Source organism: Eleutherodactylus coqui, chromosome 9 (genome assembly GCF_035609145.1).
Source record: "Eleutherodactylus coqui strain aEleCoq1 chromosome 9, aEleCoq1.hap1, whole genome shotgun sequence".
In the NCBI taxonomy this organism is placed as follows: domain Eukaryota; kingdom Metazoa; phylum Chordata; class Amphibia; order Anura; family Eleutherodactylidae; genus Eleutherodactylus; species Eleutherodactylus coqui.
The window spans coordinates 50516186-50533652 of NC_089845.1; the positions used below are offsets into that span (position 1 = coordinate 50516186).

At 47.1% G+C, this 17467-nt stretch overlaps 1 protein-coding gene across 2 annotated transcripts; it reads left to right on the top strand.

Moving 5' to 3' along the window:
• SIRT5 (sirtuin 5) lies at window positions 1-13150 on the top strand. Of its 2 annotated transcripts, none has more exons than XM_066579381.1 (9): window positions 1-70; window positions 4739-4868; window positions 6145-6278; window positions 6844-7069; window positions 7964-8051; window positions 8262-8315; window positions 10684-10807; window positions 11527-11642; window positions 12492-13150. In XM_066579381.1, the coding sequence occupies exons 2-9, from the start codon at window positions 4757-4759 to the stop codon at window positions 12565-12567; spliced, it is 930 nt and encodes a 309-aa protein (XP_066435478.1). In that variant the 5' UTR covers window positions 1-70; window positions 4739-4756; the 3' UTR covers window positions 12568-13150. The 2 variants fall into 2 exon arrangements, with proteins under 2 accessions (XP_066435478.1, XP_066435477.1); XM_066579380.1 differs by lacking the exon at window positions 1-70 and adding an exon at window positions 236-356.
• The last annotated feature ends 4317 nt before the right edge of the window (window positions 13151-17467 follow it).

Sequence of the window (17467 nt, forward strand, 5' to 3'; positions counted from 1 at the left end):
CTCCAGCAGGTGGCGCTGCGGGCAGCGTGTCACTGTTATTGCGGTTGCTGGAGGCCTGGCTGTCGCTCAGGTAATGCACGCTGTATGGGTCGGGGCCGCCAGTACAGGCCAGAGTGGGGAGCTGGGGAGTAGTGTACAGCGCCTCCTCCCGGGTGCCGGCGGCCTGGGGAGCTGCAGGTCCTCTGTACGGCAGCTAGTGGTGTGCTGCCGGTGACACCCACAGCTCTGCTATGTCACCCTTCGCTGCTGTGTACACATGGTTGCCTTGGCTGCCCTCTGTGTACGTGACTCCAGTCAGGAGGAAGGTCTGCCCTGACTGACTGGGGAATGGAGGCTCTCTGCTACCTGCAGGCCAGGTACCTTCTTTGGGGGGCTGTGGAGTGTTGGTGGGGATAATGTATATAGACCCTGCTGGTCAGTAATATCCCCCCCCCCCCTCTAGAAAGAGTGTGTGTGTGTATAATCTATCTAATCTCAGTAATATGTCTCCCCCTGCCCCCCCCCCCCCCAACCCCTTTAAAAAATGTTGGTGTTCAATGAAACTTTATCAGAGCAAAAGGATCATTTATTGTGTAAAACTGACCCCTTGTAAGGAGGCTCTAGTACCCTTCTGTACCTCCTCTAGCTTGGATACAAGATGTGATACGGGCAGGCATGAAGGCTCTAGTACCCTGTTGTACCTCCTCTAGCTTGGATACAAGATGTGATACGGGCAGGCATGAAGGCTCTAGTACCCTGTTGTACCGCCTCTAGCTTGGATACAAGATGTGATACAGGCAGGCATGAAGGCTCTAGTACCCTGTTGTACCGCCTCTAGCTTGGATACAAGATGTGATACAGGCAGGCATGAAGGCTCTAGTACCCTGTTGTACCGCCTCTAGCTTGGATACAAGATGTGATACGGGCAGGCATGAAGGCTCTAGTACCCTGTTGTACCACCTCTAGCTTGGATACAAGATGTGATACGGGCAGGCATGAAGGCTCTAGTACCCTGTTGTACCACCTCTAGCTTGGATACAAGATGTGATACAGGCATGAAGGCTCTAGTACCCTGTTGTACCACCTCTAGCTTGGATACAAGATGTGATACAGGCGGGCATGGAGGCTCTAGTTCCCTGTTGTATCACCGCTAGCTTGGATACAAGATGTGATACAGGCAGGCATGAAGGCTCTAGTACCCTGTTGGGCCACCTCTAGCTTGGATACAAGATGTGATACAGGCAGGCATGAAGGCTCTAGTACCCTGTTGTACCACCTCTAGCTTGGATACAAGATGTGATACAGGCGGGCATGGAGGCTCTAGTTCCCTGTTGTATCACCGCTAGCTTGGATACAAGATGTGATACGGGCAGGCATTAAGGCTCTAGTACCCTGTTGGGCCACCTCTAGCTTGGATACAAGATGTGATACGGGCAGGCATGGAGGCTCTAGTACCCTGTTGTACCTCCTCTAGCTTGGATACAAGATGTGATATGGGCAGGCGTGGAGGCTCTAGTACCCTGTTGTACCGCCTCCAGCTTGGATACAAGATGTGATACGGGCATGGAGGCTCTCCAACCCCGTTGTACCACCGCTGGCTTGGATACAAGATGTGATACGGGTAGGTATGGAGGCTCTAGTACCCTGTTGTACCGCCTCCAGCTTGGATACAAGATGTGATACGGGTAGGTATGGAGGCTCTAGTACCCTGTTGTATCGCCTCCAGCTTGGATACAAGATGTGATACTTGGTGGTATGGAGGCTCTAGTACCCTGTTGTACCATCTCTAGCTTGGATACAAGATGTGATACAGGCAGGCATGAAGGCTCTAGTACCCTGTTGTACCGCCTCTAGCTTGGATACAAGATGTGATACAGGCAGGCATTAAGGCTCTAGTACCCTGTTGGGCCACCTCTAGCTTGGATACAAGATGTGATACGGGCAGGCATGGAGGCTCTAGTACCCTGTTGTACCTCCTCTAGCTTGGATACAAGATGTGATATGGGCAGGCGTGGAGGCTCTAGTACCCTGTTGTACCGCCTCCAGCTTGGATACAAGATGTGATACGGGCATGGAGGCTCTCCAACCCCGTTGTACCACCGCTGGCTTGGATACAAGATGTGATACGGGTAGGTATGGAGGCTCTAGTACCCTGTTGTACCGCCTCCAGCTTGGATACAAGATGTGATACGGGTAGGTATGGAGGCTCTAGTACCCTGTTGTATCGCCTCCAGCTTGGATACAAGATGTGATACTTGTAGGTATGGAGGCTCTAGTACCCTGTTGTACCATCTCTAGCTTGGATACAAGATGTGATACAGGTGGACATGGAGGCTCTAGTACCCTGTTGTACCGCCTCCAGCTTGGATACAAGATGTGATACGGGTAGGTATGGAGGCTCTAGTACCCTGTTGTACCGCCTCCAGCTTGGATGCAAGATGAGATACGGGTAGGTATGGAGGCTCTAGTACCCTGTTGTACCGCCTCCAGCTTGGATACAAGATGCGATACGGGTAGGTATGGAGGCTCTAGTACCCTGTTGTACCACTGCTAGCTTGGATACAAGATGTGATACGGGCAGGTATGGAGGCTCTAGTACCCTGTTGTACCGCCTCCAGCTTGGATACAAGATGCGATACGGGTAGGTATGGAGGCTCTAGTACCCTGTTGTATCACCGCTAGCTTGGATACAAGATGTGATATGGGCAGGCATGAAGGCTCTAGTACCCTGTTGTATCACCGCTAGCTTGGATACAAGATGTGATACGGGCAGGCATGAAGGCTCTAGTACCCTGTTGGGCCACCTCTAGCTTGGATACAAGATGTGATACAGGCAGGCATGGAGGCTCTAGTACCCCGTTGGGCCACCTCTAGCTTGGATACAAGATGTGATACGGGCAGGCATGGAGGCTCTAGTACCCTGTTGTACCTCCTCTAGCTTGGATACAAGATGTGATACGGGCAGGTATGGAGGCTCTAGTACCCTGTTGTACCGCCTCCAGCTTGGATACAAGATGCGATACGGGTAGGTATGGAGGCTCTAGTACCCTGTTGTACCATCTCTAGCTTGGATACAAGATGTGATACAGGTGGACATGGAGGCTCTAGTACCCTGTTGTACCGCCTCCAGCTTGGATACAAGATGTGATACGGGTAGGTATGGAGGCTCTAGTACCCTGTTGTACCGCCTCCAGCTTGGATACAAGATGAGATACGGGTAGGTATGGAGGCTCTAGTACCCTGTTGTACCGCCTCCAGCTTGGATACAAGATGCGATACGGGTAGGTATGGAGGCTCTAGTACCCTGTTGTACCGCCTCTAGCTTGGATACAAGATGCGATATGGGTGGGCATGGAGGCTCTAGTACCCTGTTGTACCGCCTCTAGCTTGGATACAAGATGCGATATGGGTGGGCATGGAGGCTCTAGTACCCTGTTGTACCGCCTCTAGCTTGGATACAAGATGTGATACAGGCGAGCATGGAGGCTCTAGTACCCTGTTGTACCACCCCACCACCCCATTTTTTTTTTTTTAAAGCCACTACCTAATGGGTGTTACCATGTTCATGTAGACCCAGGCAATGAAAACGTTATTTATCATGTATGCTGAACACCATAAACAGTAATGCCAGACTTGCTAATTTTGTTTTACTTGCAGTCGTCCAAACGTCACATGTGCCCCGAAATGGTACAAATAAAAACTACAGACCCCATGTAGCTCCATTACCTGATAAATGCCATGGGGCTTAGCAAGCAATGATGCAAATTGAATCTTTAATGGTTTTTTTTTTTTTGTATAAAGATAGTCAAAAATTAGAAAAAATATAAACTTGATATCGCTGATCCAGATGGAAGGGGGTGTGTGTGTTTTTTTTGGTAATATATGCACACACAATTTTTTTTTTTTTTTTTTTAGATTAGTAAATGCTGTGAAAACAAAACTCAAAAACAATGATGAAATTTCTGCCACCCTCCCCCCCCAAAATAAGTTCTATGACCCATTATCTGTACCCCAGAGTGGCGGTATTAAAATATACAACTTGTAAAGAAAAGAAAGAAAAAAACAACCTACCTGGCTGTCAAGGTGTTAGACACACAGCTTGTACTTAAGGCACAGAATGGACTGTTCACTAAGGGGTTAGAAGCTGGGTTTCCTTGTATACCTGGTGCCCCTTAGGTTGGCATTTCTTTTTTCACTCGCTTCTCTACTTGTCCCAGTGTTTTTCCGTCCTCTCATTGAGTTGCGGCGGGTGGGGGGATTTACCTGCAGGTGGCGGCTCCGGGCATCGCTGAAGTCCAGCTCGTTAGATTATGAGGAACGTCATACTTCGTTCCGTCTTGAACTTTTTACACCCCTCTAAAATCCAGCGGGATGAGGTTTTGGTGCCAGCAGACCTCGGTGTAGGAAGCCGGTCAGTCAGAAGGGATCCTGCTGTCAGCAGAATGCCACGGTGTGCTCACATAGCACTTTATAGCGGGTGATGCCTGGACTGGCACATCTCATGCCCCTCACAGCTCAGAGGCCTCCACAGCTTGCTGCTCTCCAAGCCCCGGCTCTATACTGTGGTCTCCCCTCCGTATTATGGTAAGATGTGGCGTAAAGTGCCTGATTCTTGGTAAGTCTGTAAGCCGAGGGAGTTGCACCAAAGCCTCAGTCCCCCCGCCAACACTCCTTATGTCTGTTCCCCTATAGATATACATGGTATAGTTGGGTTTGTGCTGCTGGGTCTTTACTGATGAGATCATTCTTTGTTTTTCAGCGGCCTTAGCTGCTCCAAATGATGTTTCATCCGCTGCACACCAGGAGGCTGGTAACCCAGGTGTATTGTGGGCTGAAGCCGGGACCACGGCACAAGGGGGTCAATTTGGAGATGGCACGTCCGAGCTCAAGTAAGTGGGACATGTCGTGCTAGGGCTATATTCTGTCCACTGCGTTTTTCTTATGACTTCAGTCTTGTATCTCTATCTTAAAATGTTTTCTTTTATGTTAATTATGTATTCTGGCAATATCAAGAGAACAAATCAGTGGGGTTCCAACCTCTGGGACCCCCATCGATTACTAGCATGGAGGTACTGTATACCACCCCCTTCCCAAATCAACAGCAGTAGCTGAACATATGTGCTGCTGTTCCATTTATTTAAATGGGACTGCCAGAGATACACCAGATGGCTTGGGCACTTGGCTATCGGTCATATCCTGATATTGCGAGAATAACCCTTAAACGGGTTATCCAGGCAACGCCCACCAGGATACATTGGGGGGAGAGCGGAAGCTGCAGCTCTGACCCCTGTGTTGTGACTGGTCCTCCTAATTGCAAACTAAGCTCTCATTGAAATCAATTAGAGCTGTGCTTGTAATGGCAGGCAGGGGTCCCATTGATTTTAATAAGAGCTGTACCTGCAGTTACGAGTGCTGGCCACTACACAGGGGTCGGAGCAGTGCTTTCCTCCTCTGACGACGGTATTGCGGCGGGCGCTGCCTGCATAGCCCCTTTAATTTCTTTGTTGGGTCTTTCCCCAAAATGGTCAGCTGTTGTTTTTGTTCATGCACAGAGTTGATTTCTGCAAGAAGCAGACAGCTCCGTTCCCACTACAGTGGCCAGGCTTGGTTTTGCAGGCAAATTTCCTATTGAAATGTATGGAGCCACTGCCTGCAGTACTAAGCTGGACCACTGCAGTGAGAACGGAGCTGTCTGCTTACAGCAGAAATGGGCTCAGTGCATAAGCGCACTAGCCCGGTTAACAACTGTTCGGCAGCGGTCCTGCGCTATGGACACCCACCCATCTACTATGGAAGGAAATTTCAAAGGGAACCGCACCGCAGAGTTTTGGATGTAAATGGGTTTCAGAAATTTCATACTGTAACCATAGTAACATTTTGGATGCAGTGTTCTTCCTTGGGCTGTAAGACATGTGAATTGAAGGAATCAATATCGTACACGTTGTCTCCCATCCTAGGAGTTCAATGGGGATAAGCTCCACATGCACAGAGCCAATCAGTGTAGCCGGGACCGGCTAGTTGGAACCGTCTACAGGGGTCTGCTGCATCGATTGGTTCTCAGACCGAAGGGCTGGTGATTTGTTCTCCTAGAATGGAGAGGGTGATTCGAGGGGCGCTTATTGTGTAAAGTCAAAAACACGACACATAACTTTATTTCTGTATCAGATTTGGCAGATTTTCGAGAGGCCTTTGCCAAGGCGAAGCACATAGCTGTGATTACAGGAGCTGGTGTCAGCGCAGAGAGCGGAGTGCCCACTTTCAGGGGTGCTGGAGGGTACTGGAGGAAATGGCAAGCGCAGGTAAGCAGTCATCGCTATTTACTGGTTTAAAAAAAAAAAAAGATTCTGAGATCACATCGGACGTTCCTTTGCGACTGACCTTTGATCTGACGGTTAGTAGGATGTTTTCTCCTCCTTTGGAGCCAGTTAAGCACTAAACTGTGCATGGGCAACTTTTCAAGCTTGGTGTACACTCACAGGTGAGTTCTGTCTGATAGCGATATGGATGGAACTCGTGTGGGTTAATAACACATTTATTTTAGTGTGTTTAGTCACATGGGCGAGAGTCCACACAGCGCTGCTGCGAGTCTGCAGAAACATTGCATGATCCTATGGGACCTTAAAAAGATTAAAATCGCATTTGCGTTTGCTGCGTTCTTGTTTTCTTTCCAGCATTGAAATCTATTGGGAGCATTTGTAAAAATTGCAAGTACATAGATGTGAGGAGGCTTTTGTGTTTGAGCAAAAAATGCGTCATGTTCACATCCAGAAACGCAAAAAGTGCAATATTTGTTTCTCAGACTGACGTGGCACTCGCCCGTGTGACTACTGCTTTATACTGATGCCACTTTCTCTATTATTCTAGCACTTGGCAACGCCTGAAGCTTTTGCCAGGAATCCATCTCGGGTTTGGGAATTTTACCACTACCGTAGAGAAGTGATGCTGACCAAAAGCCCAAATCCAGCACACCTAGCCATCGCAGAATGTGAGTCTCGGCTCAGCAAGCAGGGGAGGAAAGTGGTGGTGATAACACAGAATATTGACGAGCTGCATCGCAAGGCGGGAACACGCAATCTGTACGAAATTCATGGTAGGACTTTCTGGTAATATTTCTCTGTGCTGAAATATCCACATTGTATTGCTATTAGAGATGAGCGAGCGTACTCGGAAAAGCACTACTCGCTCAAGTAATTTGCTTTATCCGAGTATCGCTGTGCTCGTCCCTGAAGATTCGGGTGCCGCTGCGGCTGATAGGTGAGTCGCAGGGGAGAGAGGGAGAGAAAGATCTTACCTCCGTTCCTCCCCGCTCTCCCCTGCAGCTCCCCGCTCCGTGCCGGCACCCGAATCTTCAGGGACGAGCACAGCGATACTCGGATAAAGCAAATTACTCGAGCGAGTAGTGCTTTTCCGAGTACGCTCGCTCCTCTCTAATCGCTATGCCTTTTATAGAGTAGAACTAAAAGTCATCGTTATCTTAGCCTGTACTTCACCATCGTCTGTGCAGAGGTACAACTTCATATCTCATATATGATATTAGAACTATTGTCGGAACAGGAGGATGAGCTTCATGCCTATTATTGGCATAGACAGCAGTAACTTTCTGCAATATGCAGGTATTGCAGGAGGGTCTGTGCACACCCTGCGTCTAAAGTATTCAACTCTTTAAGAACAGTAATTCTGGCCGATAGCAAAAATGTGGCGTGGGATTAAGGCCGGCTGCACACGGGCGAGATTTGTGCGTTGCCATGTTACACGAATATGAACCCCGTTCTTTTGAATAGGGTCACACGTGAGCATTTTTTTTTCTTTTCTTTCTCGCAGCATGCACCATCTTTGGGCATGCCCTTGCATTGCCAGGGCCGGTGGCAGGATGGCACTGCGTGCTAGGTGCACATTAACTTCCCAAACATTATGTTACATCACAAACTGCCATGACTTTGTCACTTAAAGTACATTTAATAAAGACTGATGTGGTTTCTTTCAGGTAGTTTATTTAAGACCCGATGTTCCACGTGTGGAAGTGTGAAAGAAAACTACAAGAGCCCTATTTGCCCTGCACTGGAAGGAAAGGGGTAGGTTTGCACATAGTCTATGCTGCATTGATCTTCTATACAGCAGCCGCATTGTGCCATCTTGTTATCTCAGGGCCATTTATCAACTTGTCTTGTTTTTAGCGTAGTTGTAAGTTGTTTTCTTTCCTTTTTTGGGGGGGGGGGGGGGGCTGTTGTATGTGTATGGGCATTGTAAATGATTACACTTAAGTTCTTCTGCACTTTACTTAGAGCTCCTGATCCCGAGGTCCAAGATGCTGCCATTCCAGTAGAGAATCTACCACGGTGAGGACTTTCATGACATAATGTTTCCGTGTTCATCAGTCGCGTGCGGTTTTTGACATTTTCCTCTGATTGCGGCGCAGTCTAATTTTCTCACTAAAATCCATAGCATATGCTCCTGTGCTTGGATACATATTCACGTTGGAGCTATAGGCCACTCTGTGATCTCCTCCTTTTAAAGGCTGTGGATACCTTTTGTATCACTTTCATTGTTTATTTGCTTTAGAAAGGCATAATAACGTCTTCATTACAAAGGCCCTACTACTTCTATGCAACTCCTTCATGTAGCGGGCCTTGCTGCTTCTGACCTAGAACACATAGGACACTGCTCCTTGCCTCCGGACTGACATCTGATCTCACCATCCCTTCGTGTTAGGCCTCATTCACAAGACTGTATTGTGATCAGTACTTTGCATCATTAGTGTATGCCGAAACAGGAAGTGGTTCAACAATAAGGAAGGGGTATAAATCTTACTGGGATACTCTTCCCCTTCCCCTCTGTAGCTCCCATGTCTAGTTTTTGCTTACAGATACTAACCAGAGTCCTTCCGTGTGACTGAGACCTTACAGATGCCAGTAGGGAAGGTTGTGCACAAGAATCAGAAAGGTAGAACAACCACCGTAATTAGCAGAAGGAGTTAGAGATCACACGTGGCATCAGAGTAAGGCCCCCATAATGCAGGCGTTTGCAGAAATGCAGTGTTTATCAACACTGTATTTACTGCAAGAGACTGCTCTGATTGGCTGAGCTCGCGGGCTCAGCCAATCACAGCCAGCGCTAGATGCACCACTCGTAGCGGCTCCGCCACGGGATACCACAATGCCTAAAAAACTGAAGTCAATGAAAGATATTTTAAAAATCATCCTATACGTCACGGGGGGAAAAAAAGCAGCAAAAATAATTTTGGTAGCTAAAAGGTAACAAAATAGGACAGTAAAACCACCACATGGGTAGAATCCCTAAAGGTATCTGGTCCTTAAGGGGTTAAAATATCGCCCAGCACATTGTACTCTTATTTGTGTTTAAGTAAGGCCCCCTGTCCATGGACGCGATTTCGACGGCGGTAAATTGACGGTGAATCACGCCATCTGAAGCTTTCCATAGCGTTGCTATGGAAAGCGCCGGTTCCCTGTCCACGAGCGGAGAATCATTGTGATTCGCTGCTTGCGTCCAGTAATTCGCAACGTGCTGCGAGGCTGACCGCAGAGAATCGCGGCACTTATCTGTCAGGCTCACCAGCGGAGATTCGTCTGCCGGCTCCTGCTCCCGGGCGGTGGCTCCCGTGGCTGAGATTCGCTGCGGGACTTTGCAACACCCATGGACAGGGGGGCCTAAAGCTATGATATATTGCAAAGGCAAACTAAATCCTTAAGGCCGGGCTCATACAAATATGTCATATTCCGCAGCGGAAGAACTGTGATTGTAATTGCAGAAGATCGCAGATGCAAGTGTCTTTCCAAGTTGATGCACAATGTATTGTCCACACAGAAAAAAGATCTCCGTCCACAACAAGCCAGCATTACGGCTTTTTCTTTGCAGTTGCGAGCATTTCTGCCGCTCATACGCAATTTTCATTTCTTTTTGGTGATGGAACACTCCCATCCATTGACTTCAATGCGGTACATCCGTTCAAAAATAGTCTGGTGCAACTTTTATTCTGCTCGTAGAAACCACAGTTCCTATCGGCACGTCTGAGCAAAGCTGCGAAAGTTCATGCCTTTGAATGGCTGCGCATTACTGCATATTGTCCGCATGGGTGCCGATCGCGGAATACACAAAAATAAATTCGTCCGTGTGAGCCTGGCCTAAAATTAATGGAAAAGGAAGTATTTAAAAGGGTGACATGAGATTGGTTAAAGGAGAAGTCTGCAATACCAGATACTTTGGGAATGGGTTTAGTAAAATTAGACGGACCAGAATTCGGACCCCCGTTTGCATAAACCCTGATGTATGTGCCTTGCTAATGTGTCCTAGACTCTCTTCATACCTTACTAAATGGGCGTATGGCTTAGAAGAAAAGGGGTCATTGCTTGGAGGAAAGCAGTGTAACTTTAAGATGCGAAGTGCCAAGTAAAACATCCAGTAGGTGATGTAGAGATGGAGACGCCTCGTATGTCCAGCAAGATGCAGCAGTAGATCATAAGCCGCTGTGATAAATTCAGCACCTTTTTCAGACTGCCGGGTCTAAGTTAACACTATCCAAATATTAGGTAGGATTAATAATTTGCCCCAGTGTATGGGCAAGACCGGTGCTGGGGGGGGGGGGGGGGGGCAGGCCTTATTGCTAATCTCCTACCGTCTTATACCTACACATGTACATCCACACACTAACTTTCATTCAAGCATGAATAACTTTTTACCTATGTGCAGATGTGAAGAACATAACTGCAACGGCCTCTTACGACCTAATGTGGTGTGGTTTGGGGAGACGTTGGACTCCAATCTTCTAGCAGAAGTGGAAAGAGAGTTGGAAATATGTGATTTATGTCTGGTGGTAAGTATCACAGCAGATGAATCACCAGCTAAATACAGCTCCACAATAAAAGCACATGTTGCAAGGTACAAATGTGTCAAAAGTAGATCGGGTCAGGAATGCTATCTTTTCTCCTTAGGGAGAGCATCAAGAAGGGGAGTGAGGAGACTTATAAGGCCATTCATGCTCCTTTTGGGTAATGTGCACTGCAGAGGTGGTGTTCCAATTCCCTTATTTGCATATTACCCAGTGGACCATGAATGGCCGTATAAGTCTCCTCACTCACCATCTAGGCGCTCTCCCTAAGGAGAAAATCTAGTGTTTCTGACCTACATCACAGACCTCTCACTAGCCAAGCCAGAAACCTATGGCACACTGATGAGGGGCAAACACCCCGAAACAGCTGTCTGTGTATGGATTCTATCATTGTTACAAGGCTTGTATAAAGAGTCTAACATTGACTTGCAGGAATGCTGCCTTCCAATAGGTGGCACTGCAGAGGTATCGTTCAATCTCCCTTATTTGAAAAGTAGATTTTGCATACATGCAGTTCTCAGTGAATCTCTCTGGATACGTATCTGCTGCCCCTATTGTCTGTAGTAATTGAATTAGAACCCAAGGACACTGTATTCAGACATGTAACACAATCTGGCTCCTCCCATATGACTACATTTATGACACATAAAGTGACAATTGGCTGTCTGACATATCGAGTACTGATTACATGTACTACTTTACAGGTTGGAACGTCTTCCATTGTCTATCCTGCTGCCATGTTTGCACCCCAAGTAGCTGCAAGAGGGGTGCCTGTAGCGGAGTTCAACATGGAAAGCACCCCAGCAACTTTGGGATTCACGTAAGTAATGTGTTTGTATTCAAAAAGTTTCATTGCCTTTCTATCCTCTAGTTACAATGCCATTTTTTTTAAAGGGTGGTCTGTATTGGGCATCAGGTGTACAGTCGTCTGTTTTTGAAATGTATGCTTAGGAGCAGGAAAAAAATGGGCGAGAGTAACAATCTGAGTGACCGTGACAATTGGTAATTTGGGATGACTGGGCTATGCGTCTTCAAAGTGTGTGTGTGTGTGTGTGTGTGTGTGTGTGTGTGTGTGTGTGTGTGTTGTATGCGGTGGTATGCAGCTACCACGATTGAGTCAAGGAAGGCGTGACTGTCATGGCCCATTGATGCGTGTGTGGAGCCTGTCTATACCGATCCCAGGGAAGAGCTGCTGTAGCACAAATTGCTGAAAAAATTAATATTAGGATATTTTGCCTCACTATTGTGCAAAAAAAAAAACCTTCAGGAATGGTATGAGGAGGATGACGGAAGTCAAGGCGATGACTAGACCTTCAAAGTGCCCAGACCTCAGTCTGTTTTAGTGGGGAGATGGGAGTAAGCCACCGCCAGGCCTGTCTTGTGCCTGACTGACCCTTCCATTCTTTGGTTACCAAGAGGTTAGACATATACACAACAGTCAGCTGATTTCTACTCGTGTGCGTGGAAGAAGCATTTTACATGGCATGCTATAGGTTGACATTGCTGTGGAATCCACGATCAGACGCCCGCCGTGGATTCCACAGCAAAACGCCGCCATTGCTCCTTAGGCTGTTAAACGTAACTCTTGCATCCTGCGCAAATCTTATAAATTATCTACATTGAAATTAAACGTAAATTTTTTTTTTTGATTTTTTTGCCGTCTGCTTAGGTTTCACTTCCAGGGGCCTTGTGGAACGACGCTGCCTCCTGCACTCGCCCGCCATGAAACGGAGCTCATCTCTTGAATAAGCCTCACACCGCAGAGCAAAATGGTTTTTCGATGTTGATTTGGTGTGAACAAACGAGGACTGCAAACTGGCGGAATGATCTCCACTATTGTGTCTGGCTGGCGGGTCCTGATCGTGTTGCCGGTGTGTCGTCCCTCTACTGAAGACGTTCCTGCACACCGAAATACCTCTCCTGATTGAGTACACAACTTGTAATCGTGGGGCATACAGGGAGAAGCTTTCTGTATGTGATTGATTGGATGGAAATGTAATATTTTGGATCTTTATGAATATAGAAGGGAAAAACAATCCGCTTGCTTCCTGCATTTCACGGTGTCCCCCGTAACAGCCTGGTATACCACCTTACAGACCTAGTGGTCAATACTGGATCATTGTTACGATTGCACACTTGTATTGTGTGTATCCCATTTTCTGCCTCTGCTGTGTTCTTCGCCCGCCATGTCATATAACTGTTACAATGCAGATGACAAGTAGCACTTACACTTCAATGTGGTTCTGAGAGCCGGGGAGTTTGCTATATTTTACTATTACAGATGATTAATCTATTTCTGAAGCCAATAAACTTTCACTTGAAACTGTCTTTAGCGTATATGTGGTTTCTTTATTGTTGGATGTTGCTAATGATCATTACACGTCTGTTGGGCAAGTTTTTAATTCCTTGAACTGTTACACTCAGGAAATTAGAAGATACATTGGTTATGCTCTTCGGTTCAAATAGGACCTACAGACGGGCCCCGTCCAGAAATAACATTGCATCATCCAAACCCAAACCAGATTTTATTTGTAACATAACATAGTATGTAAGGCTGAATGAAGACATTGTCCATCTAGTCCAGCCTGTCTATCCTACTGTGTTGATCCAGAGGAAGGCAAAAAACCCCAAGGCCAGAAGTCAATTAGCCCTTTTGGGGGAAAAATTCCTTCCCGACTCCCTAATGGCAATCAGACTGTTCCCTGGATCAACCCCTAATAGTTCCTACCTGCCTATATACCAGGATTGACACTTAACCTAATATTTATATCCTGTAATATCCTTCTCCAGAAAGACATCAAGTCCCCTTTTAAACTCCTCTATGGATTTTGCCATCACCACTTCCTCCGGTAGAGAGTTCCACAGTCTAACTGCTCTTACAGTAAAGAACCCCTTTCTGTTTTGGTGATGAAACCTACTTTCCTCTAATCGTAGCGGATGCCCTCTTGTTACCGTCGTGGTCCTGGGTGTAAACAGATCACGGGAGAGATCCTTGTATTGTCCCCTCATGTACTTATACATGGTTATTTGGTCGCCTCTTAACCTTCTTTTTTCTAGAGTAAATAGTCCCAATTTGGACAGCCTCTCTGGGTATTCCAGTCCCGTCATTCCATGTATTAGTTTAGTCGCTCTTCTTTTTTTTTTTTTTTTTTCAAATCAAATTTTTATTGACATTTTGAATTTTATAACAAACAACGACATGTTATGAGAGTATAAGACAACGTCTCCAGTAGTAAATAGAAATCATGAATAAGCAAAAAATAGTTCCTTGAGATACCAAATGCTCAATTTTAGTGCAGAGACAAAAAGGTCAACGATATTAATAACCATTGGAAAGGGAGATCCACATCCGGGGTCGGCCCCAGACGGGATATCTCTGGGTCCAATCCAATATCCAAGAACATAAAACAAAAAGGGGGAGGGGGAACAGATACAGTAGGGAGCTCACTACGAAGGATAGGGTCGGGAGGGGAGAGTTAGGGTGGGGGGGGGGGGTAGGGAACAGTAGGGGGGTCGTCTCGTGCCACCCCAGTCGCCGTCTCTCACGCAGTCCGTTCCCAGCGAGACAGAGCATAAACATACTGAAGAGACCCGGTAAGACCCGGGGGTCCTCCTCCAATCGTGAGGGCCGAGCTTTGGGGGGGTGATGTAATAAAATGATGTGATAGTGACAGTGTTGCTAAAGATAATAGTAAAGATATTAATAATAATAATAAAAATAATAAAAGATAATAAAAATCTTGATAAAAATCTTGATAAGGGGGATCAAAAGTCCAGATACCAGAACAACATGCGGAAGGGTGGGGGAACTGGTGCCGTCTCACGAGGTCTCGGGGGCCTCCCGGGCTTGGCCTATATCCCTCCTGATGGCTCGCCAAGGGCTCCACGTCTCCAAGAATTTCTCGTGGGAACTATTGGCATAACTGCTCAGCTCTTCTAAGCTGGCCAGGAGGTCAACCCTCTCCCTCCATTTGGTCAAGGAGGGAGGATCCTTCCTGAGCCAGAGAAGAGGGATGAAGGACTTAGCAACATCTATCAAGAGTGCTATCAGTTTATTCCTCTGCGGGTGGAAGGTAGTGGACGGTCTCCACAGAAAAACCACCTCAGGGGAAAGGACCAGCCCCGGTGCTAGCCTACACAGCACGCACCCAACCTCCTTCCAGAAGGGAGCCAACACCGGACAGTCCCACCATAGATGTAGATAGGAGCCGGGCCCAGAGTCACACCTCCAGCAAGTTCCCTTAGATGTAAGTTTGTGGTCCAACAGCCACTGGGGAGTTCTGTACCATCTAGACAACAGCTTATAGTGTGATTCCTGCGAAGTGACACATGGGGAGGCGCCAAATGAATTGCTGAGGATAACCCTCATATCACCCTCTGACAGAGAAATCTTGAGCTCCTTCTCCCAGGATGTGATGAACGCGGGTTTATAGTTTCGTGGGGGAGATACAAATTGCTTACGGATGACAGCGAGTTTCCTCTTAACTTTGTTTTGATCTTTAAGAGAGTTCTCAAAATTAGTCAGGGGTCTGGTTGACCTATGCATAGTTAGAAACTTCCTGAAGATATGCTCTATATGCATTGTCACTAGAAAAGGAAGCTTATGCCCGGGCACCAGAGCCTCCAAAATCTCCGAGGGGGGCAGGTGAGCCCGCGTTTGTAAGTCTGCTAGTTTTCTATCAGAGAGGGTCCGCCAACCACTTGCGGCGCATGGGTCTAGTTGAAGTCCCATTACCAAATGTAGAGCATTTAAAGGAATGAGAGGCGAGGGCGGAGGTGCTAGTTCATCTCCCAGCCTAAGCCAGGTCTCCATGACCCCTCTTAAGAGGGGGCCACCTCTCCCTCGTCCCCGAAGAATCTGCTTCGGAAACCATAAATCTCCCAGAAGAGTGGGTCCATGAGATAGTAGAGCAAGATCCTGTACCATATAATCCTTAATTGGGTACACCAGCTCCATCCAGAGACCGAGCTGGGTAGACAAGTATAAGTCCCTGGGATTAGGCAGATCTATTCCCCCGTCCGTCCTTCTCTTCTCTAGCAAACTGTGAGCCAGTCTCGCCCTTCTGCCCCTCCAGACATAGTTCAGGATTATTGAGCGTAATGACTTAAAGAAAGAGTTAGGTATATGGATTGGGAGGAGACGTATCCTATATAAGAGAATTGGCATGACGTAGGAATGAAGAATATTCCTTCTCCCTAGCCATGACAGAAAAGGAAAGTCGTATGAGCGCAACAGATTCTTTATCCTAGGCAGGAGGGGAGCGAAATTAGCCGAGAATAAATCCTCTACTTTCTTAGTTAATCTAATGCCCAGGAATTCAATGTCTGCTGTAGCCCATGTGAAGGGTGAGTTTGACTGCAATGCCCGTCTCCGGCTAGCTGAGATCGAAATGCCCAGGACCTGTGATTTTGAATAGTTTACTTTAAAATTAGATAAGGAACCGAACTCCTCCAACAGCGTAGTGAGACGAGGCAGGCCTTCCTCTGGATTAGAAACCAAGAAGACAATGTCGTCTGCGTACGCGGCCAGGGAGAGGGTTTTCTGTCCTATTTTTAGCCCTCGGATTTTCGTATCCAGCCGCACTTTCTGCAAGAACGGCTCAAGGGCGAGAATAAATAGGGAGGGAGATAGGGGACATCCCTGACGCGTGCCATTACTGATGTTAAAAGAAGGTGATAGGATCTCGTTAATTTTTATTTTGGCATATGGTGAGGCGTAGAGAGAGAAAATGGCGGCAATGAAAGTGGGAGGTATTTTAAATTGGGAGAGCACTGTTTGTATGTAGAGCCAGTCGACCCGGTCAAAGGCTTTTTCGGCGTCAGAGCCTACTAAAGCCAGAGGGGTGTTAGAGATTTGTGCGTGATTTATAGCGTATAAGAGTCTGATTGAGTTATCTCTGCCCTCTCTTCCTCTGACGAAGCCAGCCTGCTCCTCCTTTATAAGGGATGGGATGTAGCTATCTAGTCTTTTTGCGAGAAGTTTGGCCCACATCTTCACGTCAAAGTTAATTAGAGAGATGGGCCTGTAGCTCCCGCAGGCTTCAGGGTCTTTATTCTCTTTGTGAATTAACGTAATGTGCGCTTCCTGCGCCTGTTTAGGCAGAGCGCCTCCTTGCATCAGGGAGTTAAACAATTCTGTTAAATGCGGAGTCAGGCATGATTTAAAGACTTTATAATAGGCGGCAGGAAGGCCATCAGGGCCAGGGCTTTTGCCCGAGGGGGACGAGGTCAGGATGTCTTCCACCTCCTGAGCGGAGACTGGCTTCGTCAGAGTCTCAATCGCCTCCTCGCTCAAGCAGGGGAGATCTAACTCATCCAAAAAAGCCTGTATCCGAGTGAGAGCTGTCTGTCTCTCTTCCGGAGTGTAGGGGGGTCTAATGTTATACAATTTGGAGTAAAACGCTTGAAACTCCTCCGCTATATCCTTTGAGGAAGTAACGGTCCTACCCATACCAGTTTTTAAGGAGCTAATGAAGTTCCTTTTTTGGGCTTTCTTGATAAGGGCTGAGGTCCACCTACTCCCTCTATTACCCTGTATGTATACAGTTTTTTGTAAATGCAGGTATTTTTTGTTGTATTTTTCATCAAAGTCTTTTTTCAGCTCCCTCCTGAGACTGGTAAGCTTATCTAAAGAGGCCTTGCATT

Bases quoted from the DNA above. Each gene is read 5' to 3' on its own strand.
- SIRT5 (XM_066579381.1), top strand. From the start codon at position 4,757: ATGATGTTTCATCCGCTGCACACCAGGAGGCTGGTAACCCAGGTGTAT. The intron at 4,869-6,144 runs GTAAGTGGGACA...TTTCTGTATCAG, and splicing joins GATGGCACGTCCGAGCTCAA to ATTTGGCAGATTTTCGAGAG. The intron at 11,643-12,491 runs GTAAGTAATGTG...CCGTCTGCTTAG, and splicing joins CCAGCAACTTTGGGATTCAC to GTTTCACTTCCAGGGGCCTT.